This window comes from Natator depressus, chromosome 5, assembly GCF_965152275.1.
Source record: "Natator depressus isolate rNatDep1 chromosome 5, rNatDep2.hap1, whole genome shotgun sequence".
NCBI lineage: Eukaryota > Metazoa > Chordata > Testudines > Cheloniidae > Natator > Natator depressus.
The window spans coordinates 113,913,917-113,941,346 of record NC_134238.1 but is presented as its reverse complement, the minus strand read 5'-3'; the positions used below and the strand labels follow the sequence as shown (position 1 = coordinate 113,941,346).

Sequence of the window (27,430 nt, the reverse complement as noted above, 5' to 3'; positions counted from 1 at the left end):
TGGGGGCGGAGGCCCGGCACTGGTTGATGACGGTTTCCGGCGCAGGGAAGGGCTGTTGTTGCTGTGTCAGGGTCTCTCTGTCCCGTACCTCCGCTGCCCGCCGGCTTTCCCGGGCTGAGGCGAGATTTCAGGCTGCAGGGAGAGCCGCGGCCATGGTGAGCGCGGGCGGCACTTACCGGCTCCGCTGCTCCGTGGCGGGACACGAGCTGGACGTGCGGGGTCTGAGTCACGGCCTGTTCCCGCCGGGAGGCTTCGTGTCGGTGTCCCGGGACCGAACCGCCCGGCTGTGGGCCCCTGACTGGTGAGTGCTGAAGAGACCGGGCCGGGCCCTGGCTCTTCGGGGGTATGTGGCGCGATCGGGCCCCTGTTGCGCTCCGCTCTCTGCTTTCCCTTGTCAGCCGAAGAGGCAGCCGCTTGGATTCCCCGTGTCTCGCGCCCCCCAGTCCTGTGCTGCGCCGGTAGCAGGCCCGCGGGAGAAAGGAGATAAGGGTCCGCTTTAACCCAGCCTTCCCCTGTAATAGGGGCATCTTGTGCCCCCGCGAACGCCGGGGCTAGCTCTGATCTTTCCTTCTGGGCTCTAGGCGCTAAACTCTTCCCTGGCTCCTTGCTGTGGGTGCGTGTCTCACAGCTGAAATTGGCCTTCAGCGTTCAGAATCTGAGTGCAAAGGAGTATAATCTCCCTGCTCTTGCTGTGGCTGGCTTTAGCTGCTAAATATATGTGTGTGTGTCTGTTTAAAAGTGGATTACAGCCTTATTGGCTTGCGCTCATTGGCTTTCTCTAAACACCTTGAGAATCTCTCAGTTTAATAACGACACCGAGGTCTGTGGAGTGAGCAGACTTGTGGTGGCTCTTTATCAGGGCTTTTTGTGCAGTCTGTTCCAACTTGATAGCTGGCTGCTCTGTGAGTGATCATAAAGTGTAGTCCTTGTGTCTACTTTTTGGGGAATTCAGGGAAGAATGCTCTTTGAGCTCATTTTATCTCACTAGCTCAGTGCTTTACGGATGCTACATTTTTCTCATCCCTCCTATAAATGTGTGAATCCTGTTTATAGATGGGATGATTGAAGCAATAAGAGATTAAAGTGCTACTGTAAACTTAGTTTTTAAAAATAAAGTCATTCAAGTTTTTGGCAGATCAGAATGTTCTACATTTTAAAAATTCTTTTCACAGGTCTTTTAAACGGGTATTTGTGCTTCGTTTAATGTTCACAATGGTCTCTTCAGCAAGGTAGAAACTGAATACACAGATATGATATGCGCTGACACTATTTATACACAAAGTACAGTCCAATGCACAAAACAAACTGAAAAAGAGAGAAACTTTTTTGTTGACGGCTTTCAGTTATAAAAATCTTAGGAGTTACAAACAACTCTACAATTTTGTTTCTAAGTAGACTTGCTAGGGTCACACTGTGAGTCATTTAATTGAAACTGAGAGCTGATTCACAATCCTTTGTTATAATCAGTAGATGTACTGCTATGTAGTGTATACTTGGGGCATCAGCAAAACCTATTTCCTGCTATGTGCACAGCTTAAAATTGTGACCCATATCCTTGATTTAGTGGGTATGCACTTTCTTTTCTAACAGAGTGGAAAAAGAAGCAATTGACAAGTTTGTCTGAATATTTTGCCAGGAGGCTGTCATATAAAACTGTGAGTTGGGTGAGGGAAAGTGTAGAGGGATAGACTCTTAACATTTCCTCACAACTTTATCACAAAGGAGGGATTTGTCCTCTCTTCCAAATTAATGAGACCGCTCTTTCTATACAATTTTTTAGAATAAAATCTTTTGTAGTTACTAAATTTGTTTAAGTGATTATAAATCAAAGCACAAGCCCGATTTGGTCAAATGAGATAAAAGCAAAACTAGGGTGGATTTGATTTAATCATGATTTAAATCACTAGTCAGCAAGACTCAATTTAATCATGGGTTTTCTACATAAAAGGGCATTCTTGTTGGTTACAACGTTAATACGTATTCTTCACAACTCAGAGATAGATGTCAGAGATAGATGTAGGTTTCATTTTTAGAAGGTACACACTATATACATTTTTAAACAGTGATTTATTTTGAAAACTTTTCAGATTAGTTTTACAGCTATATCAGAAAACGAATGAGTGTTTGGTTATTTCATTTACCAAAGATAATTGAAGCAGATATTTATGAAGTCATTGGGAGGTGAACTATCTCCAATTCAACAGGTTAATCATTAATATTTGGAGGATTTTCTTTCCAGGCTGTATTAGGAGGAGAACATCACCAGACAAACATTTAAATTGTTTTTTTTTTTTAACTAAAACAACAGCATTAAGTCTTCTGGATTTTTTTCTTCAACAGCAAACCATACAATATTTTAACAAAACAAGCATATGTCCCTCGCTTCTCACATTTATCTCCAGCCTTCTTCTCCTTGTCCAGATCTATTCCACCCCCAACAATCTTTTATTCATTGAACTTTTTGAAACTTTGCACTCTTAAAGAGAGGTAAGAGATTGACTCTGTGTGCACAAAATTGCAGAGGGACAATAGAGTTGAGGTCTGTTATTTCTCATCTCTATATATTTATTTTAAAACACTTTTGCTGTTAACAAGCATGTTACCTCGGGAGATAAAAATCCAGTTTGAGAACTGCAAAACTAAGCATCCCTGATGGTATCTTCTAGACTGAGCACTAAGTCCCGTTGGGTAGATAGAAAGATTAACCTAAATAATCTATACAGAAGCCTGTGGAACCCCATAAAATTGGGACCCTAATTCATGAACTATTGGAACTCTTTTACAAAACTTTTTTTAAACAGTACATGACACTATTGTCTCATACTATAGAATTAGAATTTATAATCCCTATTCCATGATGAGATCTCTTTGAGCTATAATGTATCTTAATTAAAACTATCTTCAGATAGGTGTGTTTTTCCTCAAAAAGCATTTTATCAAAAAAATTCGATTTAAATAAAAACAATCCAATTTTTTTTTTTAAATCATTGATTTTTATTCATCCTGAGCAAAAAACATTCTAAGCTGATCTTAACACTTTCAGTGCCCTTACAAACTTAGATGCTTCTCACAACAGGCTGGCTGGTTGCCCTTCAGCCAGGCTCTCCCCTTTGATCAGCGCTTCAGTTGCTTGGTGGTGGTGTCTGTAGATGGAGGTGGAAGAGAGAGAGCATGGCGAACATCTCTCCCTTTTATCATGTTTGTTCTTCTTCCTAGTTCTCCACCACTATGTTAGTGATCACAATGTAGGTAATAGCAATATGTCCACTTTAGGAAATTATAGGGATACAGCAGAAAGGGATCAACGAGTAAGCTATCATATACAAAATTTTAGCTGTAGCCCTTTGTTCTTCTACTTTTTGGTGGAGGAGAGGTTTTAGCTGACTATTGTGACTTCCACTATTGTTTGTATTGTGACTTCAACCTACATGTAGCACTTGAGAAGCTGAAGGAAGGGGTGGGGGGAAGATCATGATTTTTACAGAAAACCTTTGGAGTGTGGGGTTAAATAACATTTTCACTGACTCCTGTGCATCTGAGACATTCAAGGAGGTAGACACACAGCTGCGTACAGTACCTGGAAAGCTAATTTAAAATTGTTTCAGGTTCAGTACCTGCCAACTTCTGTAGGTTGCCAGATTTTTATATTTTTAATGGCTTTTTCTCTCAACTAGACTGACTGACCGGAGGAAGCCTTGAAACTGTGTACAGAGAGCCGTCAACTATTATGTAAACAAACCAAAAAATAGAAATATTCTCGAATCTCTAATTTATTTTAATATGAGGTGTGTCTTATAAGTTTTAAAAAAAAACAAACAAAAAACCTTTACATAGAAGTGTGATTTTTTTAGTTGACATTCTCTTTAAAATATGAGTATTTCAAAGTAAATGATTTTTGTCCATTTATGGTGTAGCTGTGAAAAATCCAAGATCAGAATGTGGAAAAAAAACAGTATTACAACAGGCACTTTGTAAGTTGAGATGCTTACAATTGCAACCCTGTAAATGTTCAAAACTTCAAAAATCTGTTCATTAGCTCTTCAGGTTATGAAAATTGTACAGTCCTCACGCCCTCACCTTTGCTCATACATGCTTATAAAGGTATATACCTAATCGTGCTTGAGCATGAGTATAGAAGTGCATACTTAGGCCTTGATTCAGCAAAAGAATTTTTGCAGGCAGTCCCCCATTGAAGCCACTTGTACTTCACATTGGAGAGGGAGGAAGGAACAAAAGAGGGGAGGGTTGTTGCCCATGCACAGTCAATTACAGGATTGTGGCCTTAGTTTGTAGTGATAACACAGCCTTTCGCCAGCTGGCGCATGTCTTCTAATGACACAAGCATAAATAATTTGCCGATTGGTGTCTTCTTAGTTATTGAAGAATGATCTTTTCCTTAAAACAAAAAAACTTAAATTCAAAACAGAACTATTAATGCAACATCAAAGTTGTGTGGTTCAGCACTGAAATTAAGGTCAGTTGCACATTAACTTTACCCCTTTGTGTACATGCATTGCAGAAATCTTGACTTGTGATCACAAGGTGTTTTAGATACTAAATTAAAATATTATATTGTATTATTTGATAGATATATTATTACATCAAAGATTTGCTGTTCTTAGTCTTGTCTCAGGAAGCCTATATTATTATTAAACCTAACCAGATGGGTTATGGAAACAATTTCAACCCACTCTCTGACTGTAACAAAGGAAATTAATGTAAAATAAAATTAAGGGGCTATTACAAAATGCATATTAAAAAGCTAACTGCATGTGTAGGAAGGAAAACACAAATTATTGGAAAGTAGTAAAATGCCCATTTGCAGCATGAGCCTTAAGTATTAAATATTAGTAAGCGAAGCAAAGAAATAGAATGGAAGAAAAATCTGTTGATTTTGGAGAGACCTTCTAAACATTTGTCAGTACGAAGTGGCAGTCAGTAAGATTTTAAGAAATATGATTATCAAGCTAACTTTATTTCTGAATTTATTATTATTCTCAATTTCTGTAGCTATTTAAATAATTTAGTGTTTTTTATTCTACTTTTGCAAACGTGTGTCAGTACTCTTTAAAAATGGACATGGGATTCAGTAAAAGACCGGTACTTGACACTCAAAAATCTTTATCCAGAAAAATCCTCCTATCCTACGTGTAAATATTATTATAAGTAGTGGCTTTACTTCTTGACTCCTTTAGGTTATTAGTAACTAAATGGCCAGGTTTAAATATTGCTTACTGTACTGCAAAATTTGAAAACTGTATTTTTTTTTCAAGGCTCTGTTTTTCTTTCTGTTTAAGACTCAGCCTATTGTTAATATATATCAGTCCAAGAGTTTTTGAATATAAAGTACATTCTGTAGCTTAAATTGATGTGGGTATGTTTTCTTTTATGATTCGGTAAATGTAAATTTATTGATCTGTTTATCTGTTTAGCCCTAACAGGGGGTTTACTGAAATGCATAGTATGAGTGGCCACTCCAATTTTGTATCTTGTGTATGCATCATACCTTCAAGCGACAACTATCCTCATGGGCTAATTGCAACAGGTGGCAATGACCATAATATTTGCATCTTCACACTGGACAACACAGCTCCGCTCTATGTCCTTAAGGGTCACAAAAATACAGGTAAGTATAGGTCTTGTTTTGTAATTCCCCTTGTGAAAGCTGGAACTAATGCAAATTGTCTTTAACTTGGTTAAAATAAAATATGGCTCATAAAATGTGGCTTTTCTAAGACTTAGAATTCTTTAGTATTTTTCCATCGTGAATTACTTCCAAATATGGCTATCAGCAGGTTTTGTATAATTCAGATTCTCTGTAAACTAATCACAGTAACTCATGTTTTCAGCAGAGCAAGGCACAGCTATCATAATGTATAATTACTTATGTGGATTAATAATATTTATGTTGTGGTACCACGTAGGTGCCTCAGTATTGAATTAGGGCTCCACTTGGGACTTTACAAACTGTTCAAAAAACCATGAGATCTGCTCCAAACTTGACTGTCCAGGGGACAAATAAAGTTGGCCCTGGGATTGTGGAATACTTTTGACAGACTCCCAGAGCATGAGTCCAAATGGGGATGTGTCTACACTGCAAAGCAATAGGGCTTGATTCCTGGGTCCAAGCCCTGGCTTAGAGCGCTTTTGTGTGTAGGTGGAAGGGGGATTGGGCTTGAGCCTAAGTTCAAACCCTGGACTTACGTTGCAGTGTAGACATACCCTCATGCCCGTGGCTGACCAGTGTTAGCTGATTTGGGCTTGAAGGGTTCAGGCTGCAGGGCTATAAAATTTCAGACGCTTGGGGACCCACCCCCTCACAGTGCCAGCCAGGCATGTTTTGCTGCAGTGTAGACATACACTGAGAGTCACCTTGTTATCCCCCCTGCCTCCAGCGTGAGACAGACTTATTTGTGCTTAATTGGGAGTCAGCTCCCAGACACCTCCAGTTTGTTAGTTACCCGATCAATTTCTGGGCTATACCAACCCTTATGTTGCCTTGGAGGTTAACAGTAGGTATACTCAGACCCAAGAGTCTCTGAAGCGTTCCCCTGTTGTGTTCAGCCCCTTATCCACTCATGGTAATACCAGGTATGCTGTCCCCAAGGGTACAGTAGACACATCAGCTTGAATGATTCAGTTTGGGATCAGTTCCTTGTACAATACCATAGCACTAAGGTCTACTTATTGTGAAAACTATCATAAGTTTATTATCAAAAATCAAGATTTAAGATGTACAGTAGAAACTCAGAGTTACGAACTGACCAGGTAATCACACACCTCATTTGGAACTGGAAGTACACAATCAGGCAGCAGCAGAGACAAAAAAAAATATAGTACAGTAATGTGTTAAATGTAAACTACTAAAAAAAAAGGGGGGGGGCAGCATTTTTCTTCTGCATAGTAAAGTTTCAAAGCTGTATTAAGTCAATGTTGAATTGTAAACTTTTGAAAAGAACAACCATAACGTTTTGTTCAGAGTTACGAACAACCTCCATTCTCGAGGTGTTCATAATGCTGAGGTTCTACTTTAGTGAGTAAGGATAATGAAACCAGAAGGGTTACATATAAAACCAAGTCAATACATGCTTTCTAGAGGCTAAACTTAACAGACTAATCTCCTGTCTAGAGCCAATTTATCTCTTCTTCTCCTCCTCCCCCTCCCTCCCCAAAATAAATAAATGTCCTTTTTGCAGCGTCTCCAACCAAGTCTGGTTGGGATCCCGTTTTCATGAATGTAAATGCGTTGTTCGTTTACTTCCTAGGTGCAGGTTAAAGGGGTGTCTTTTTTTTGTTTTCTCCTTATGTTCCCCAAAGTTCATTGGCTGCCCTCAGAAACAGGACAACCTGCTATGGTTCAGTCTCATTGCCTCCCAGTTGACTTCATATGTAAATTGTATCGGCTTACTATGCTTAACTTATGTGTGAACCGAGACAGGTGAATATACATCCTTTGTCTGTCTGGCAGAAACCTGTTTGTGAGCCCTGTCTAGATTCAGACTTTAGGAACATGTTTTCATTATACATATATTTCACAATGATGTTAATAATCAGCATGATGCTTTTCATTTAAGCTCTTACATGACATTTATGGATAAATACCATGAAAGCTGTGTGCTAGGTGTAGTGAGTTAGTCCGGCCTGCTAGGAGTTGCTGTTACAGAACAGTGAACCGTTTGCCAGTCGGCTCCAGTGGTCCTCTGTGTTACAGAGATGTCCTCTGAAGCATTAAGTTCTAGTTAGCACTGTGACTGCAAGTATGCTAAATTCCCTTTCCAGAGTATGAGGAAAGGCCCAAGGGCTTGCCCTGGAAACAACTTTAAAAAAAATTGCGTTCCATGAATATATGCTGCTAACATAAGAAAAATCTCCTTCCATATGTTACTGGAATAAGAAAGGGGCAGAGGATAGGAATGGTGATTTGACTATTTGTTCCAGTTTGCAGCCTTTCATCTGGGAAATTCGGCACATTGCTTAGTGGCTCATGGGATACCACAGCTAAAGTCTGGTTGAATGACAAATGCATGATGACATTGCAGGTATAGTAGTTCTTCATGAGTATATCAAATGAATAATTGAACAGCTTTGTAAATTCAGTTGTTCTCTAGCTATTCTAACACTGTTCTTGTTCACAGGGTCACACAGCTGCAGTATGGGCAGTGAAGATATTGCCTGAACAGGGATTAATGTTGACTGGTTCAGCTGACAAAACTATTAAGCTATGGAAAGCAGGCAGATGCGAGAGAACATTCACTGGTAAGTGTTTGGGTAAAATGGAGAGTATTTTCTAATTTGACATCTTTATGAATTAATTTCCTGTTTGTGAAAATTTCATGGATTCAAGTAACTTAATATTTAGACCAAGATTTTTGAAAAGTGGCTAGTGATTTTTGGGTACCCAACTTGAGACACGTTAAAGAGGCCTGATTTTCAGAAAGTGCTAAGCAAAGGAATTTTTTTTAAAGCTGGATTGTTATTAAACATCAGTTTCTAGGATAAAGAAATTGCAAAATAAGATATTGATATGTTAAGCTGCTGCTGCTGAAAGCAATATTTGGTTGTTCGTAAAACCTTTTTCTTTCCTTTATAAAGGACACGAAGATTGTGTGAGAGGTTTAGCAATTTTAAGTGACACAGAATTTCTTTCCTGTGCTAATGATGCCAGTATTCGAAGGTGGCAGATCTCGGGCGAGTGTCTTCAAATTTATTACGGACATACAAATTATATATACAGCATATCTGTCTTCCCTCATTGTAAAGGTAAGACTTTACTTCCAAAGTAAAATAGCTTTTCAAAACGAGTGGTAGTTCTGGTACCATTATAGAATGCTGATGAAAGAACTCTGATTATATTTTCTGTATGGACAATTAACATGTCACTGGAGGAGAAATGTTCTTGAACATCTGGGTTCAAAATTGCTCAGAAAATAGGTATGATCCGAAAGGTTCTGGGAATCGGGTGAAATCCTGGCCCACTGAAGTCAATGGCAGAACTCCCATTGACTTCAACAGGGCCAGGAATTCAGCCCGGGTTGCCATCTGCCTATCAGTACCCTAGCATAGTGCAAAAATGATACTTGTACATAGCAATAGTCTTAGAGACAATACTTAATATTCCTGTAGCAACTTCTGCAGAAGGATCTCAGAGCATGCTGCAAATGTTAATTATGTAATCTTCACTACACGTCAGAGAGTTAGATGTGAAAACAAAGGCTCAGGACTGTTACTTGCCCAAGGTCACAGAAGAAGTTGATTCTCAGGTTTGTGTGTTAATCATAAGATCTTTCTATGATGTATAGAATATGTTTGCACAGTTGGTGAAAAGTAAAGCACCATAACAGAGCACAGGGCCTCGGGGGTGCATGCACATGTCTCAGTGCACTTGTTACAGTACTTGTACTCCTTAAAACTGGCAGCTGTAGTAGCAGGTCGCATGTTTCTCCTAGTTATGTGCTCAACAGAAAATAGCATATGAGGTTTCCTGCCTCATTGGCAGATGGGAGAGGCCCAGGGTTTGGGAAGAACCTAGAAGGAGACTTTTTTTTTTTTTTTTTCTTGCACCTGTAAGGCCTTCAAAGGGGACACCTGTAGGGGGCAGGAGCCAGCTGGCAGAGAGCCTCCACTAGGGAGGGCTGTGAAGACTGAAGTCTTGCAGACCCAGGGGGAAGACAATGACCTGATGATGGTGAGATTGTTTTGGCTTTTTAAGCTTTGTTAATAAACCCCTGAGAAGGAAACTGGAACTGTGCTGTTTAGAGCATAATTTCACCTTCGCCGGCTAGTGGATCAGCCCACCAGTTTACACACTTGAGCACTTTTTTCAGAAAGAAGAATGAGTAATGACTGTTTTACCCTGCTTTCCCTGTAGACCTCTTTAAGGAGATGCAAGAAGTATTTAATTAAGTGTTTACCTGCGGGAAGGTACTTTGTACCTTTTTATCTTTGTTATATTAAACTTCTATATATTCGTGTTTTTGTTTTTGTTTTTTTTCCCCAGATTTTGTAACCACTGGAGAGGACAGGTCACTTAGGATCTGGAAACGAGGGGAATGTGCTCAGATAATCAGACTTCCAGCTCAGTCTGTTTGGAGCTGCTGTGTGTTAGACAATGGTGACATCGTGGTTGGCACAAGGTATCCAGACTTCACTCTGTCTGTATAATATGTAGTGCGCTACATTTGCAAAGCACTTTGTCAAACTGATTATATGCATCATTGTGTGTGGGAGAAGTGCCTTGCTCCAGGATAACATTTCTTATTTTGGAGGAAGTTTTATATTTTCTTCGTTTCAGTAGAACACTTATACTATTCTGAGAATGTCAGAAGAAATGGTGCCTTGGAAATGTGGCTGGTTTTTAAAGTTTAGTACCATGGATAGGCTAGCAGTTACTGTGTACCAAAGTTCATTTGATAGAAGTATTCTGCCTCAAGGCACCTCTACTCTTTGTCTGCTTATTTCTTTGTGATAGAACGCCAGCATGAGAACCGAATCTTTTGTACAGCAGATACTGATTTTTAGCCTATTAGAATTAACAAATTACATAAATTCATATTAGAAATAACTTTATTCCATACTAGGAACATAACCACTTTGACATATCAGATAATGGAGATTACATTTTTAAATGTGTTGTATTTCTCCGCATTCAGCGATGGGATTATCAGAGTATTTACAGAGTCTTTGGAGCGGACAGCGAGTGCTGAGGAGATTCAAGCTTTTGAAAATGAACTTTCCCAAGCAACTATTGACCCTAAAACTAGTGATTTGGGAGACATTAATGCTGATGATCTTCCTGGAAGAGAACATCTGAAAGAACCTGGTAAATTCTTCAGTTTCTATTGCATTAAAAAACAAACAAACAATAAACCTTGGTTTTGTATTATAAGGAGCTTAATCTCTCCTGGAGATGGAGAAGGCTTTGATGATCACTTAAATTGTGTTCTTTAACAAAAAAATTAATTTCATTATTCTGTGTTCACTGGTATTATGGAGGCTCTGTTATGCCTCTAATAAAATATTTTGTTTCTGAGGGTTTAATTGATATTCTTCTATCTCTTCCTAGAAATAGAACAGATTACATTTATGATGAGCCTTTAATAGCTTTAGTATGCACCAGTGCAGCAGTTTTTGTTTAGCAATGTGACTCAGTAAGGGACAACTTGATGTGGCATTGTTTTCCTAAAAAAGAAAAAATAGTTACAAAACAAACTTAACCCTTTCAAACCCATGAACGTTGAAATAAAACTGTCTTAATTGCATCAAAATTTTATCGTAAATTTACTTAATTCAGAATGAGGATCTCCATAAGAAAAGAATGGAGCCAAGTGAAATGAAAGGAAGCAGTGATAATTTGGATAGCTCTTAAGCAGAAAGATGGTTTTGGTTTTTTTGTTTTGGGTTTTTTTCCAGTCAGAAGGCAAAACCTGTGCCAAATTTGAAGGTTTGTGTACTTGGAAACATTATTTCTCATTGGAAGCTGCTTCACTATCTTATTTCTCTCTAGCTATATAGTGTCTTTTTTTTTTTTTTTTTTTTTTTTAATTATTTCAAGGAACAAGAGAGGGGCAGACACGACTAATTAAAGATAATGGGAAAGTTGAAGCCTACCAGTGGAGTGTTAGTGAAGGGAGGTGGATCAAGATTGGTGAAGTGGTTGGCTCGTCTGGAGCCACACAGCAATCATCTGGAAGGGTTTTATTTGAAGGAAAGGTATGTAAAGTTTTCTTAGATCATCGTATTGATGTTCTAGTAACTCTTCATACAAAAAACCCCACATTACTCTAGTCATTGTTTGGAATAAACTTTTTAAAATAAGTTGGGTACTTGTCATTACTTCATTATAGATACTAGGTCTAACAAACATCTCTTATTTAGAAGCAGAACTGTTAGATACTGTAGTTGCCTATAGTATGTACCTTAATATTTCTGAAATGCATTTGCTGGAGCAAACTAGCTGATGTGGAAAACTACATACACTCTAGACAGTATTTAATTTACTATTCAGGATTGAGTTCTTATTCATTTATTGCTTATTGCTAATGTCTCATTAGATTTTGATTATCTTGTGGCCTGCTTTTCAGTACCTGCAATTTCTGTTGACTTCAGTGAGAGTTGTAGTTGTATGTCTGAAAAGGTCACTAGTTTGTCATGCTACATACATACATTCGAGACTGCATTTTATAGTGCCTCTGATCTATTCTAACCTCTACAGATTCTGTAGATGGCCAAACTTGTTCACAAGAATTGATGTGATGTGTCTGCTTAATTATTTTTAGTATTAGTTTGTCTCTAAAAGCCACACACACAAGTGTGATTTCAGTTTTCCTATTCTTTGCCCCTTTCAAAAGGAACAGCTCTGCACTCTAAGGGAAACCGTAGCTTCCATTCATGGTAAAATTTACTAATCTAGCCCACGCTTGTTTTTTAACTGTGTCCAGTATTTTCTAAAATAAAATATTTAGACAAACAGTCAGCATAGGAGAGTACTATATTTTACTTTTTAATGAAGTCTGATAACAAGGATATTCATGTTCTCAAAACCAGAAATCTTAGTCTGGCATCATTTGCCTGTACTGTTCTTACAGTCCACATTTGATGTATCTGTAGATAAAAATGTTGACACCTTTTTGACTTATTTCCATTTTTATTTCCACTTAAAGGAATATGATTATGTTTTCACTATTGATGTGAATGAAAATGGGCCTTCCTACAAATTGCCATATAACATCAGTGATGATCCCTGGCTGACTGCGTACAATTTCCTGCAGAAGAATGATCTAAATGCCATGTTTCTGGATCAGGTGGCCAAGTTTATTATAGACAACACCAAAGGGCAAACGCTGGGGAATACAGACATTGGATTTTCAGATCCCTTTACAGGTAAAAGAAAAAATCCTTACAGGTAACTATCACTGGTGGACACTTTAAGATTTCAGATGTTAATATCTTTCTGAATTAAAACTGCAAACTATAAGGTGCATGTTCTTTTCTGTCTGCAGTGTACAACATATTTTTATATAGTTGGCATGGTCACAAATATGGGACATCAGTTTAGCAGAATGCTGGGAAAGCATTCTGTATATTACCATGCAAATATGAGCCCACTAAGCTTCCAAATTCAATATCTAGTACTTGCATAGCAAGACACTGATTTACTGTGGGGCTTTGCCTGATCTAGCTTCTGTACTTGAATTGACTTCCTCTATGTTTTGTTTAATTGTTACTAGTTGAACTGCTGTGTTGGGTTTGCATTTTTTTGTTAAATTGAATCTTCAACAAAAAATTACTCCATTTACTCTTTAATTTTCTTTTTATAATCCGTAATAGGAACACGGCTTTTCAAAGCAGCATAACTTTTTTTTGCCTTAAATTTAAAAACCCAGGGATTGTAGTACAATTTTTTTTTTTTGCTTAGTGTTTTAAAAACAAAAAAAATCTCTAGTCTGAATAGAAATACTTTAAGACTTTTATATTTCAGTTACAAGTTCTATTGAGATTGAAACATTCCCCTGCAATGTATTCAGCATTTTGCTAGTTCATAATCCAGTTGCATCTGATTTTCATAAACTGTTGAAATAACTAATAAGAACATACACATGCAGTTCATTCCTTGGGGTTGGAGAGAAACCCCACTTGACAGATATTAGTGTTTCTGTTTACTTAGACCTAAAGAGAAGCTCTCTGTAAGCACTAAGTCAGTCTAATAAAAGACATTACCTCACCCAGTTTGTCTTTTGAAAGTCTAGAAAGTATTCGGATGGTAATGAACAAGGTGTAAGAACCTAAATAGGATAGACTAGTATGTGTATTTTCCAATCCCATTGAAGAACAAGAGGTAAAATGCATACATGGTGGGAATTTATTGATTTTAATAAGGTGGTAGTAGTAGCAAGGAAACTTCTTTAAAATTTTATTTTAAAAATAAAATACATTTTTAACCTTTTTGTCTTTTTTTAAATGTGTGGAGCTGACTTCTTGAGAGTAGTCAAATTCAATGAACAGACATAATTTTGTATGCAAGACTTTTAATATCTTCCTTTTGGAGATACATTACAAATCTGGTAAATCTCAGTCTAAATGGAATGATTTTAACCCAAGAGTGCCTTAATTTTGCAACATAGATGGTTGATTTGGCAATTTGCTAGGAAGCTGAAGGTCACAACAAACGTGTAGAAATGTACACCTTTTTTAAATGAAAAAAAAAAAGTGCTCAGTTGTCTTGGCTAGATGACTAGAAAGTGTGTGTGTCTAATTTTCCTTAGAAACAAAAACCCCCTGCAAAACATCTTTATCATCCCACAGTTAAGGGTTATTAAGGCACAAACTGAATTCAGCCTCATTTTGAGCCACTTTGCTATCTGAAGAGTGACCAGTGCGGAGACTAATGGGTTTCAGTAGAAATTATCATCAACATAAGAGAATAAACTGGCTTTCCTTTTCTAACTACTTCACAGGCAGTGGTCGCTATGTTCCAGGCTCTTCATCTGGGTCCAATGCTGTACCTGCACCAGATCCATTCACAGGTATTACATAACTTGATTTTTGTTCTGATGCCTCTGGCTGGCATCAAAAAGTGGGGTTTTATCCTATTCAGGCCCAACCAATGGCCAACAAAGAGCAGTAAATTTCCACCCATCCCTTCATTTTGGGGGCCACAATCTTGATCAGATTGACTCCTCTTGACTCAGATTGACCAGACTGACTCTCTGCTGTGATAATCCACTGTGAGGAGAAGTGATATGAGGCTCCCTCCTCCACCTCACACAGTTCAGTTTGTCCTCTACAATGTACCACCACTCCAGTTGCAGAGGAAACAAGGTGCTTAACCCTCATACTTGCTAAACTTTTGTTAAGTCACTTGGCCAACTAGGAGTTGGGTTTTTTCTGTAGAATTTTACACTTCAGTATCTTCTTATTACTCTGGTTTTATCTGAGTGACCTGTCTTAATGTAATAGTATAGAACACTTTCAGATTAGCAGGATTGTGACCACAACTGTTGGTGTGGGGATAAGACAATCACTTGGCACTTGAGAAGGATCAGTTTGGCTTGTATTTTTTAATTTCTAGTTTTGTGCTAGAAGAAACAGGACATAGCTAACGTAGCACAGTGTAGCACAATCCTCAAACTGTGTGAAATGCTGAGGATAACTTTATTTAATTAAAAATAACATTTTTACTTTAAGGGGTATACAGATATTGTGACTGTGTGATATAATTTCATCAATAACGGAAAAAACTAGTTATCTTTTTACTGCCTTGGAGTGGTATACATTAATGTAATCCCTCAATTGCCATCTTTTAGGTGCTGGTCGCTATGTCCCTGGTTCTGCATCAAATGTGTTAGCTCCTTCAAGTGGAGTAGTTGATCCATTTACTGGTAAGGACTTCATCTTGCAAATAAATTGGTTATGCTTATCTTTCACTTCAGTTTCTCTTTTAACACTATAAGATTATGCTTGAGATGAGATTTTTATATTAAATTCAATTGTTTTCAAAACTGTAGTAAAAGGAAGCCTGTTCACCCTTTGAAATGATTGGAAAAATGGAAGACATTTTTCATCTTTTGTATTCCTCTATTCTGTGTTCCAGTGGGAATGGTAGAGTGAAACATCAAAGTATGTGGTGTTTAATCTGCCCCTTAAAGGAATATAAGGGTGACTCTCTCTCTTAGTATGTTAAATAGGTTTCAGCTCATACAGATGGTGTCTGTGGTACCAACCAGAGAAATGGGTATAGTCAGTTATAAATGGCTAAGTGAATTCTACTAAGTGAGTTGATTCTTTTCAGATGTAATTCTAGCAAATAGATCACAGGTAATAGATCAAATCTGATAATTCATTGCTAAGATAGGGGAAATTGCCTTTCCAAAGAAATCTCTCAAACTTCAATTCCAGATAATGTAGGTGTAGCCCATGCAGACCACCTTACATTAGCCTCTTTATTGTGAATATGACACCGTGAAGATAAAGGGGTGTTTTGTTTTGTTTTTTTACTAAAATGTGGACTGTCCATACTTGTGTGTCAAATATGGTATCTACTCTCCAATTCTAAGTATTATTTTGGGGGAGATATGTGGGTTGTAATACATAGGAAGTCAGACTAGATGTTCACAATTATCCCTTCTGATCTTGGAATATTTGAACCAATGAAAAGTTTGTGAACTGAATGATGTTTGTTTGGATTACAGTGAAATCCTAGTTATGCACTTGCTATTGTGTAGGAAAGCATTTGGAAAAAATCCAATTATGAATGAATTATGTTTATAATTATGGCCTTTTGGGTTTGTAACTATTGTAAGCACTAATGGCATAACTATTGACAAACTGCAGGAGCAACAAATATAGAAATATATAGCCAGCAAGTTTAACTTTCTGAAAGGAAGTTATTACTTGTTATCAAACGCTATTCTCTGTTGAATTTCTAATATCCTCTTTACCTTGTGTAGGAAAAGGCGCTTATCAAGCAACCGATGCTAAAGCTGAAAATATTTATTTTCCAAAGAAGGAAGCTGTCACTTTTGACCAGGCCAACCCCACACAAATATTGGGTGAGTTTTTGTGTGTGTGGTTTTTTTTTTAAATTCTTAAATCTAATTTTGGTTAAACTAATTCTCCACTCTTTCTCAACCCCTCCAAGAAGCTACATTATTTCTACCACCTCTCCAACCTTTTAGTCCTGCACAATGGATATCGTTGTCACAGCTCCAGCCAGACCTACAATATGGAAGGGTATTTGAAAATCCAGACCATGGGGAATTGGGAGTCTAGACTGAATTTCACAAGGGACTAATTTTTTTTATATAAAATATATACTTTGTTCTCCCTGTAATACAAGTCTTGCATGCCTATTCTTGCTCTTTTTGGGGATTTTGCGCACTGAATTGGTGAATCTGAGTGATACAAGTCTTGCTCCCCCGTTGCAATAAAACTCCACAATGTTCCCAGCCCTTGCTGGCTTCAGGAGGACATCCTTTGATTTGGAATGTATAGCCAGGGCTCGAAAAATTCACCCAGTATGCTGGGTAGTCATGTCCTCCGTGCTGTGTTACACAGTCATGTCCCCTGCACTTTCCTAGACCAAGTCCAAAGGGGACATTCTTCTCATCTAGCCTGACATCCTGTGTAACCCACGAAGTAAAATAGTCATGTACACCAGGGGTTCTCAACCTTTTTCTTTCTGAGGCCCCCCAACATGCTATTAAAAACTCCATAGCTCACCTGTGCCACAACAACTGGTTTTCTGAATATAAAAGCCAGGGCCGGAATTAGGGAGTAGCAAGCAGGGCAGTTGCATGGCCCAGTGCCACAGGGGCCCCCGCAAAGCTAAGTTGCTCAGGCTTTGGCTTCAGCCCCAGGTGGCGGGGCTCCAGGCTTCAGCCCCAGGTGGCAGGGCTTCAGTTTTCTGCCAGGGGCCCCAGCAAGTCTAACACTGGCCCTACTTGGAGGACCCTCTGAAACATGCTCACAGCCCCCCAGGGGGCCTTGGACCCCAGTTGAGAACAACTGGTGTACAGTATTTAATTGTAATTTACAGTGAACAAACTTTCTATTGAATTCATTTAAATGTACCTTGCTTTTGTTAGACTTTTCCTTTTCTGCCTTGACTCCACTCTCTCTTTGCTGTAGTAGATCATAGTGTTTGTTTTCACTGTCACTTCACTTTTCTTACTCTCCCTCGTCCCCCCCCCCTTTATTGTTTGCTAGTTCGTTTATGTTTTCTGTCTCATCTGTCCCCAAAATCTCTTCCCTTCTTTTTTTGTCTGTATTTTCTGTACCTAGGGAGTCCTATAAAACTATACTTGATATGATAGTAACTCAAAATGAGAGGTGCTATACACATTTACGGGATGACATAGTCCTACCCTAAAGAGCTTATGAAAGTGAAATGATGCATAAATGTGGGTGGGAAGGAGAGATTTTACGATCACCCTCTCCCCATCTTCCCACCTTATGGGGCTTGAAAATGTACCAAATACCCAATAGCCAGAGGACTGAACTAAAATAAAGTGTCCCACTGTCCAGGGCTAACATGCCTATAACCTTACCCCAGCTGCTTGGAAAATGAAGAGTGGTGGGATTACTACCAGGGTGCTGTCCTTTGACCACCTCTTGGGGTTCTATATTTTGTACTCAGTACTAGAAAATATCTGATCAGTGTGAACTCCAGACCCAGACTGCTAGAGGGTAGAGAGCAGTGGCGCTGGAACATTTTTAGTAGTGGGGGGTGCTGAAAGCCAGCCCCTTACCCCTGTCTGCCCCCCCATCCCACCCCAAGGCTAGGAGCAGGGCTGTGTCTCTGGGAGCAGGGGACCCAGATGGGGTAAAGGGGCCGAGGCCACAGCTGGGGGTGGGCATGGGGCCAGGAGCGGAGCCCTGGGCAGGGTCCGACAGCCAGGACTCCATGTGCGGGGCCAAGCGCAGAGCCCTGGTTGGGTGTGGGGTCACGGGGGCCTCAGGAGTAGAGCCCCGGGAGTGGAGGCCTGGGAGCAGGGTTGGGGCTGGCAGCTAGGACCTGAGCCCCAGGTGAGATGAGGGGTTAGGGAGCAGAGTGCAGGCGGAGGGCCAGGAGCAGGGCATAGGCAGGGGAAACACCCCCAGTTTTATGCACAGAACCAGTGGCTGGGGCGCGGGGCCAGCAGCCCTACATAAAACCTGGGGGTGCTGCAGTACCCCCCACACCACTACTTCACATGCCAATGGTAGAGAGAGAACATTCTTCCTCAAACTCTATAAGCTGCGGGTTGCTTGAGTATAGTGGTGGTCTCTGCTAATCCCATGCCTTCATTTGTGGGGAGTTCTCTCTAGTAAATAGCTCCAGTCCTGCCTCTGCTATTACTCCTAGATTTTCCCTATATGATGGAGAATGAAACTGACTAATTTTTGCCAGTTTAATTGCTGCCCATAGGGTTTCCAGTAATAGCTGTGAGAACTGAAATTTGCAACCACAAGGGCTAGAATTTTTTTTTTAATGAAAGCGTAGATTCTGCAAACGTTGATATCACTCACCCAGGAAAGTTTTTCCTACTAGCCCTGTGTGAGTGAATTGTTCAAACAATAAGAGTATGGAACTCGGGAGCTAGAGCCCCCAACTACAAATTTAGTGTAGTGTGTTTTGTTTTTTGTTTTCCCTCAAGAAAGACTCTCAACTAGTCCTTCCAGGACTTCCCATTGATTGTCCTCTATAAATTTGACAAGAAAGGGTAGAGGTAGTTGAAGTGGTACTCCTGCTTCTAACTTTCTGTAGAACTGGAATTTGTGACCTTTAGAAGGCGTATGTGCATCAGTGAATCAAACTTTGTGGCAAGCTGTAAAATTTTGGAATATATTATATATATTATAAACATTTTGTTCTTAAATTAGCATAGTTGAAACTAATTTTAGTTTCAAAGGTTTTTTGAATGATAAGGTGATTACATGTTCCATGGCACTTAACAAGGAAGTATGCATATTAAGATTTCAATCGTTTCCGAGCACATCTTGACTCAGTTTAACTTTGAATTACCCAGCCTTCCCATACTTTACCTACCCTGATGATCAAAAGATAAGGGGGAAAAAATACAGCTATAAACACTCAAAACTAATTTGTGGTGATATGGTCCTTTACCACTGTCAGCTGACATGTTTCAGTATCATAGATATGAGTTCAAAATCTCTCCCCCCATTTTAAAACACTTCGCTGCAAATTTTCAAAAGCAGATAGTGTTATGTACTTCTGTAACCAGCTCTTTCTTGAACATTCTTGAGTCTAATATCAAGTCTCTTAATGAGAAATTCAAAATGATAAAGTATGAACTAATATTATTGATGTATTTTTATAACTTAAGCTTAGGAAGTCCAGACTTCTCTGGGACAAGATTATGCCAGAAATAATGTTATTCATGGAATATTGTGGCTAGAGCAGGGAATCAAGGATCTAAATTTTGGGATTGTACCTCAGCTTTGCTGCTGACTTGCTGGGTGATCTTGGAAATGATGATTGTGAAAAATAGCCATTTGTGAAAAACTGAATTTGAAAGGTTGTGAAGTCAAGCAAAATAATTTCCGTGCAAAAAATCTACAGAAGAAAAGTTGTGAAAATAGTAGGGGGCTTGATGTTTCTAAAATGCTTTGAGATTCTCTGGAAAGTGCTTTGTAAGTATTTCAGGTGGTGAAAATCTACTGGCACAGACTAACCTTTTGGGGTTTTTTGGTTGCACAGGCAAACTAAAGGAACTTAATGGAAGCACACCTGAAGAACAAAAGCTAACTGAAGATGATCTGATACTCCTAGAAAAGTTACTCTTTGTAACATGTAATACCTCTGCAGAAACACCAACAGCACAACAACTTCAAACTTTGTGGAAAGCAATTAACTGGCCAGAAGGTATGAAATAAACACATTATATGGATGGGCAGGAGATAATTGGGAAGCTCCTCTTCATCTATCCCTTCCTTTGAGTTGTACCTCCACAATGTATCTGTTCCCTTAAAATATTCATCCATAGTTATTTGAGGAAGGAAAGTAATTAACTTTGTATTATGGTGCCTTAGATTTTTCCATGATTGTTTCTCTTAAAAGCATGTCGTTCTGCCATTGTTTAAACCCAGATGTTCAAAAGCTACTCTGTAAACCTCCAAAACTTCACGGAATGCATCCTCTCAGGAGCTCATTGGATTAAGCTGAAACTGGCCCAACTGGAAGCGATTAGGTGTACCAGTACTTGAGTTTTGAAGTATTTCAGTTGTATTCTGCCTACAGCTGGGAAATCATAGAAGATTAGGGTTGAATAGATGACCTCCTGAGGTCTCTTCCCAACCCCCTGCTCCAAGCAGGAACAACCCCAACTAAATCATCCCAGACAGGGCTTTGTCAAACTGGGCCTTAAAAATCTCTAAGGATGGAGATTCCACCTCCCTAGGTAACCCATTTCTGTGCTTCACCACCCTCCTAGTGAAATACATTTTTTCCTAATATCCAACCTAGGTCTCCCCCACTGCAATTTGAGACCATTGCTCCTTGTTCTGTCATCTGCCACCACTGAGAACAGCTCCATCCTCTTTGGAACCCCCCTTTAGGTAGTTGAAAGCTGCTATCTAATCCACCCTCACTCTTCTCTTCTGCAGACTAAATAAGCCCAGTTCCCTCAGCCTCTCCTCATAAGTCATATGCCCCAGCCACCTAATCATTTTCATTGCCCTCCACTGGACTCTCTTCAGTTTATCCACATACTTTCTGTGGTTGGGGGGCCCAAAACTGTACGCAATACTCCAGATGTGGCCTCACCAGTGCCGAATAGAGGGGAATAATCACTTCCCTCGATCTGCTGGCAGTACTCCTACTAAGGCAGCCCAATATGCTGTTAGCCTTCTTGGCAACAAGGATACACTGTTGACTCATATCCAGCTTCTTGTCCCCTGTAATCCCCAGGTCCTTTTCTGCAGAACTGCCGCTTAGCCAGTCGGGCCCCAGCTTGTAGTGGTGCATGGCATTCTTCCGTCATAAGTGCAGGACTCTGCACTTGTCCGTGTTGAACCTCATCAGATTTTCTTTTGCCCAATCGTCCAATTTGTCTAGGTCACTCTGGACCCTATCCCTACCCTCCAGCATATCTACGTCTCCCCCAAGTTTAGTGTATTCCGCGAACTTGCTGAAGGTGCAATCCATCCCATCATCCAGATCATTAATGAAGATGTTGAACAAAACCGGACCCAGGTTCGACCCCTGGGGCACTCTGCTTGATACTGGCTGCCAACTAGACATCAAGCCGTTGAGCCCAACAATCTAGCCAGCTTTCTATCCACCTTAGTCCATTCATCCAATCCATACTTTAACTTGCTGGCAAGAATACTGTGGGAGACTGTATCAGAAGCTTTACTAAAATCAAGGTATATCACGTCCACTACTTTTCCCATATCCACAGAGCCAGTTATCTCATCATAGAAGGCAATCAGGTTGGTCAGGGATGACTTGCCCTTGGTGAATCCATATTGACTGTTCCTGATCACCTTCCTCTCCTCCAAGTGCTTCAAAATGGATTCCTTGAGGACCTGCTCCATGATTTTTCTGGAGACTGAGGTGAGGCTGTAGTTTCCCCAGATTCTCCTTCCCTTTTTTAAAGATGGGCACTATATTTGCCTTTTTCCAATTGTCTGGGACCTCCCCTGATCACCACGAGTTTTCAAAGATAATGGCCAATGGCTCTGCAATCACATCATCCAACTCCCTCAGCACCCTCGGATGCATTGCATCCGGCCCCATAGACTTGTGCATGTCCAGCTTTTCTAAATAGTCCTTAACCTGTTCTTTCACCACTGAGCACTGCTCACCTCCTTCCCAGTACAGCAGTTTGGGAGCTGACCTTGTCTGAAGACCAAGGCAGGAAACATTGAGTACTTCAGCTTTTTCCACATCCTCTGTCGCTAGGTTGCCTCCCCCATTCAGTAAAGGTCCCATGGTTTCCCTGATCACCTTCTTGTTGCTAATATGCCTGTAGAAACCCTTCTTGTTACCCTTCACATCCCTTGCTAGCTGCAACTCCAATTGTGCTTTGGCCTTCCTGATTACACCCCTGCATGCTCGAGCAGTATTTTTATACTTCTCCCTAATCATCTGTCCAAGTTTCCACTTCTTGTAAGCTTCCTTTTTGTGCTGAAGCTCACAGAAAATTTTTCTGTTAAGACGCCATATTTGCTATTCTTTCTGCACATCGGGATTGTTTGTTCCTGTGCCCTCAATAAGGCTTCTTTAAAATACAGCCAGCTGTCCTGGACTGCTTTTCCCCCTCATATTAGCCTCCCAGGGGATCCTGCCCATCATTTCCCTGAGGGAGTCAGTCTGCTTTTCTGAAGTCCAGGGTCTGTATTCTGCTGCTCTCCTTTCTTCCTTTTGTAAGAGTCCTGAAGTCGACCATCTTATGATCACTGCTGCCCAGGTTGCCACCCACTTGTACTTCCTCTACCAATTCTTCCCTGTTTGTGAGCAGCAGATCAAGAGGAGCACGGGCCCTAGTTGGTTCCTCCAGCACTTGCCCCAGGAAGTTGTCCCCAGCACTCTCCAAAAACTTCCTGGATTGTCTGTGCACTGCTGTATTGCTTTCCTAGCAGATGTCAGGGTGATTGAAGTCCCCCAGGAGAACCAGGGCCTGTGATCTGGAAACTTCTGTTAGTTGTCCGAAGAAAGCCTCATCTAGCTCATCCTCCTGGTCTGGTGGTCTATAGCAGACACCCACCACAACATCACCCTTGTTGCTCTCACCTATAAACTTAACCCAGAGACTCTCAACAGACTTTTCTCCAGTTTCATACTGGAGCTCTGAGCAATCATACTACTCTTTTACATACAGTGCAATTCCTCCACCTTTTCTCCCCTGCCTGTCTTTCCTGAACAATTTATACCCATCCATGGCAGTGCTCCAGTCATGTGAGTTTCCCCACCAAGTCTCTGTTATTCCAATCACATCATAGTTCCTTGACTGTGCCAGAACTTCCAATTCTTCCTGCTTGTTTCCCAGGCTTCTTGTGTTCGTGTACCGGCACATAGGATAACTAGCCGATTGCCCTACTTTCTCAGTGTGAATCAGGAGGCCTTCCCTGTTGCACCCTCCTCCTTGTGTTTCCTCGCGGTATCCCACTTACCTCAGGGCTTAGGTCTCCATCCCCTGGCAAACCTAGTTTAAAGCCCTCCTCACTAGATTAGCAAGCCTGCCTGCAAATATGGTCTTCCCTCTCTTCGTTAGGTGGATCCCATCTCTTCCTAGCAATCCTTCCCGGAACAACATTCCATGGTCAAAGAATCCAAAGCCCTTTTTCCGACACCACCTGCGTAACCACGCATTTACTTCCACAATACGATGGTCCCTACCTGGGCTTTGTCCTTCAACAGGGAGGATAAACAAGAACGCGACTTGCACCTCAAACTCCTTTATCCTTCTTCCTAGAGCCACATACTCTGCAGTGACCCGCTCAAGGTCATTCTTGGCAGTATCATTGGCACCCGCGTGGAGAAGTAGTAAAGGGTAGTGGTCCAAGTACTTGATCAGTCTTGGCAGACACTCCGTCACATCCTGAATTCTAGCTCCAGGCAAGCAGCACACTTCTTGAGTTTCCTGGTCTGGACGGAAGATGGATAACTCCATTCCCCCTTAGGAGGGAGTCCCCGACCACCACCACCACCCATCTCCTCCTCTTGGGAATGGTGGTCCCACCACCCCTCTCCCCCCCATCCTTAGGACAATGCCACCCATGCTTTCCAGTCGATGGGGTCTCCTGACCCCTTCCCTCAGATGACTCTTCCAAACCATTCTCCGCAGTAGTACCTGTGCAGAGAGCCTGAAAACAGTTTCTTTTTCTATCTGCATTGGGGGTACGTGGGTTCTCCTCTTTCTTCTTCTGGAGGTCACATGCTGCCAATTTTCTTCCATGTTCTGCACTTCCCTCTGATTCTTCAGCATGCTGTGCCTGCAGTACCAAATGCTGGCTTCTATCCAGAAAGTCTTCATTTTCTCTGATGCAACGCAGGGTTGATACTTGCGTCTCTAGTTCTTTAATCTTCTCTTCCAATATGGAGACCAGCTTGCACTTGTACAGAAGTCGTTTCTATCCTCTGGGAGAAAGAAAAACATGGCACATCCTGTGCCGGTCACAACAGCTGATCGCTCACTATCCATATTGTCTTCCTTCTAAGAGCCTCTTCAGATGTTGTATTTACTGCTCACAGAAGCCTGAAAGGCAAAAGCTCTGTGGGAAATCTCCACAGGCAAACTGCCTGTTTGCTTCTCCGTTCGCAGCTCATTCGGTTCAAAATTGTTTGCTTTTTTTAATAAGGCTGCTGGCTCAAAGCAGTTGCCCAGGCTCAAAACCGTCCCTCCAATCAACCACTCAAGGCCCACCTGGAACAAAGGACGCCCAATTCACACTTTTCAAACAACCAACCACACGGTCAAACAGTGCCTGCAACTAGCACCAGCCAAACAAATGGTCACAGTAGACAGACACTCGGATATTCACCACACCAACTCACAACACAGCCCCCCAGTGCAGCACTCACCATAGTGGACGGTGGCTCTTTAGTCAGGTTGAGATTTATAGCCTGTGTAAATCAATTGGGTGCACTGTGTCCGCTGAACTCGGAGGAAACTGAATTTAAAATTAACCTTATATCAAACTAATGCTAATGTGACATTTTAAGTAGAAAACTAACTTTTTTAAACAAATCACATTTAAGAGATTTAATATGGATTTTTGTACATTAGATAAAAAGTTGTGAAACATAGCAGTGAACCATACTACAATCTCCCACATCTCTGTAGACCAGTGCTGACACCTACATGTTTCTAGTGCTTTTACGGGTGTACAGTCTCTTCATTCCAAAGAGCCTGGATGCCTGTAAAAACAGGTGCATGTGAAGAGGAGGACCAGGTGCAGCTGATGGTAAAAAAGCCCTGCTGCTAAAAAGGAAAAACAGGATCCATCAGTGGGACTGGAGCTGTCAGCCACCAGAGAGGGAAGAATGTCCAGGGGAAGAAGGAATTGGGCAGCATATCCAGGAAATTAACTGCCTGGACTTCTTAGTACCTTAGACATCTTGTTCAGGGAAGTGGGGGTGCAGGGGAGTGTGTCTGGGGGAGTGGAGGAGATTTGGGGGCAGGAAAGCATGTATAGGAGAGGAAAAGGAACAGAATAGATGGTTTGGGGAAATTAAAATGGAGATCAGTAGTTGACAGCACAATTTAAAGGGACTGTGCCAACTTAAAAATCAAATTTTCTGCCTGAAATCTTTCACCAACTGTTACAAATAATACCCAAGATTATCCTTACAGCTTACAAGGGTGGAAAAAAATCTCCTTTTAAAGTTGTATATTTGTATATAGTCTGTTTCAGTATTGTCAGTTTCCCTTGTTCAATGTCTGCTGTTTTTTGTTTTCAAGTGGTTCTATAGCCACAGATATTTGTATGTGAACTAGGAGGCAGGTGTAGTACCTGAAACTATTCATATTTTAAACTTACTTTAGAAATACAAACTAGGATTCAAGTTGATGGCATCCTTTCCATTTTTTTTCAAATTGGATAAAACACATAGTGTGGGCAGCTGAAAATACACTAAATATTTTCCTTTCCATGTAAACAGTTGCTGTAGTGGTCACAAAGACTGTTACGAGATCTGGAATGGGAGGTTGCCCATGATATGCTTTGAAAAAAGTTGACAACACCTGTGAAACAGCTGTGTTGCATATGAAGTATCTGTCTTCTCAGTGTTGTCAGACTGAATTCTTTGGACATCATAGTTTACTAGTATCTTGGAAGCACTGTGACTGTCTCTGAAGTTAATACCCATGGCAGTAAAGTTTCTCTGGTAGACATCTGAAACTTTTTGTACAATTGGGGCTGTGTACACAATTTTCGTTTTGATACGAATTTCTGAATATTTGAGTACTTGTGGATTAGGCAGTTGTGATCTATCTGAATCTTAATTGTTCTCTGTATGTTCCTTTGTATAGTAGTACTCCTTTCAAAAGCAGGAGTAAAGATCTGCAGATATAAGGAAAGCTCTCCAGAGTTCTTACACAGATATTGCATTGTTTGTAATGCATTAAAATATTTTTCTTGTCTCTTAGATCTTGTCTTTCCAGCATTAGACATTCTTCGATTGTCTATCAGGCATCCCAGCGTGAATGAGAATTTCTGCAGTGAAAAGGATAGCATACGATTCAGCAGCCATCTCCTAAAATTTCTGAGCCGTAACGGAAAACAGGCAAACCAGTTACTGGCACTTAGAACTCTTTGCAATTGTTTTGTCAGCCAGGCAGGCCAGAGGCTCATGATGTCACAGAGGGACACAATAATGTCACATGCAATAGAACTGAAATTGGGCAGCAATAAGAACATTCACATCGCACTGGCCACGTTGACGTTGAACTATGCTGTTTGGTTACATAAAGTTAATAACATTGAGGGAAAAGCTCAGTGTTTGTCAGTAATCAGCACAGTCATAGAAGTTGTTCAAGACCTTGAAGCCATTTTTAGACTGCTTGTGGCTCTTGGGACATTAATCAGTGACGATACAAATGCTGTGCAATTAGCCAAGTCTCTAGGAGTTGACTCTCAAATTAAAAAATATGCCTCTGTATCAGAACCAGCTAAAGTAAGCAAATGCTGTAGGTTTGTCCTTAATCTGCTGTAACTTTTTTTAGCACTTGGGCACCTAGGAATGTAGCGAAATAATGTTGGTTTTTTTTGTTTTTTTTTTTCCTTTCATATTTTACATGACTGAATATAACTGAAAAAATATTGTGGGAGAATTTCAAATTTGATGAAGATCTAACTTGTCATGAGTGGAACAACCTAATAAACTTTTGCACTGATTGTAAATTATGTTTTACTGTCTGGGATACATGAGACGCTGGTATGAACTATACTGTCTTGAGTGATGAGCTCATTAAATATGTCAAGCTAA

General features: G+C 40.4%; 1 protein-coding gene across 1 annotated transcript; it reads left to right on the top strand.

Annotated features, from left to right (window-relative positions):
- Nucleotides 1–31: 31 nt before the first annotated feature.
- On the top strand, nt 32–27,378 carry PLAA (phospholipase A2 activating protein). Its single transcript, XM_074952104.1, has 14 exons — nt 32–301; nt 5,433–5,626; nt 7,939–8,039; nt 8,136–8,256; nt 8,593–8,760; nt 9,998–10,133; nt 10,650–10,819; nt 11,552–11,709; nt 12,660–12,879; nt 14,454–14,522; nt 15,303–15,377; nt 16,446–16,547; nt 20,198–20,362; nt 26,592–27,378. Exons 1-14 carry the CDS (start codon nt 153–155, stop codon nt 27,155–27,157), a joined length of 2,394 nt encoding a protein of 797 aa, XP_074808205.1. The 5' UTR covers nt 32–152; the 3' UTR covers nt 27,158–27,378.
- Nucleotides 27,379–27,430: the final 52 nt, after the last annotated feature.

Bases quoted from the DNA above. Each gene is read 5' to 3' on its own strand.
- PLAA (XM_074952104.1), top strand. From the start codon at position 153: ATGGTGAGCGCGGGCGGCACTTACCGGCTCCGCTGCTCCGTGGCGGGA. The intron at 14,523-15,302 runs GTATTACATAAC...GCCATCTTTTAG, and splicing joins TGCACCAGATCCATTCACAG to GTGCTGGTCGCTATGTCCCT. The intron at 15,378-16,445 runs GTAAGGACTTCA...TACCTTGTGTAG, and splicing joins AGTAGTTGATCCATTTACTG to GAAAAGGCGCTTATCAAGCA.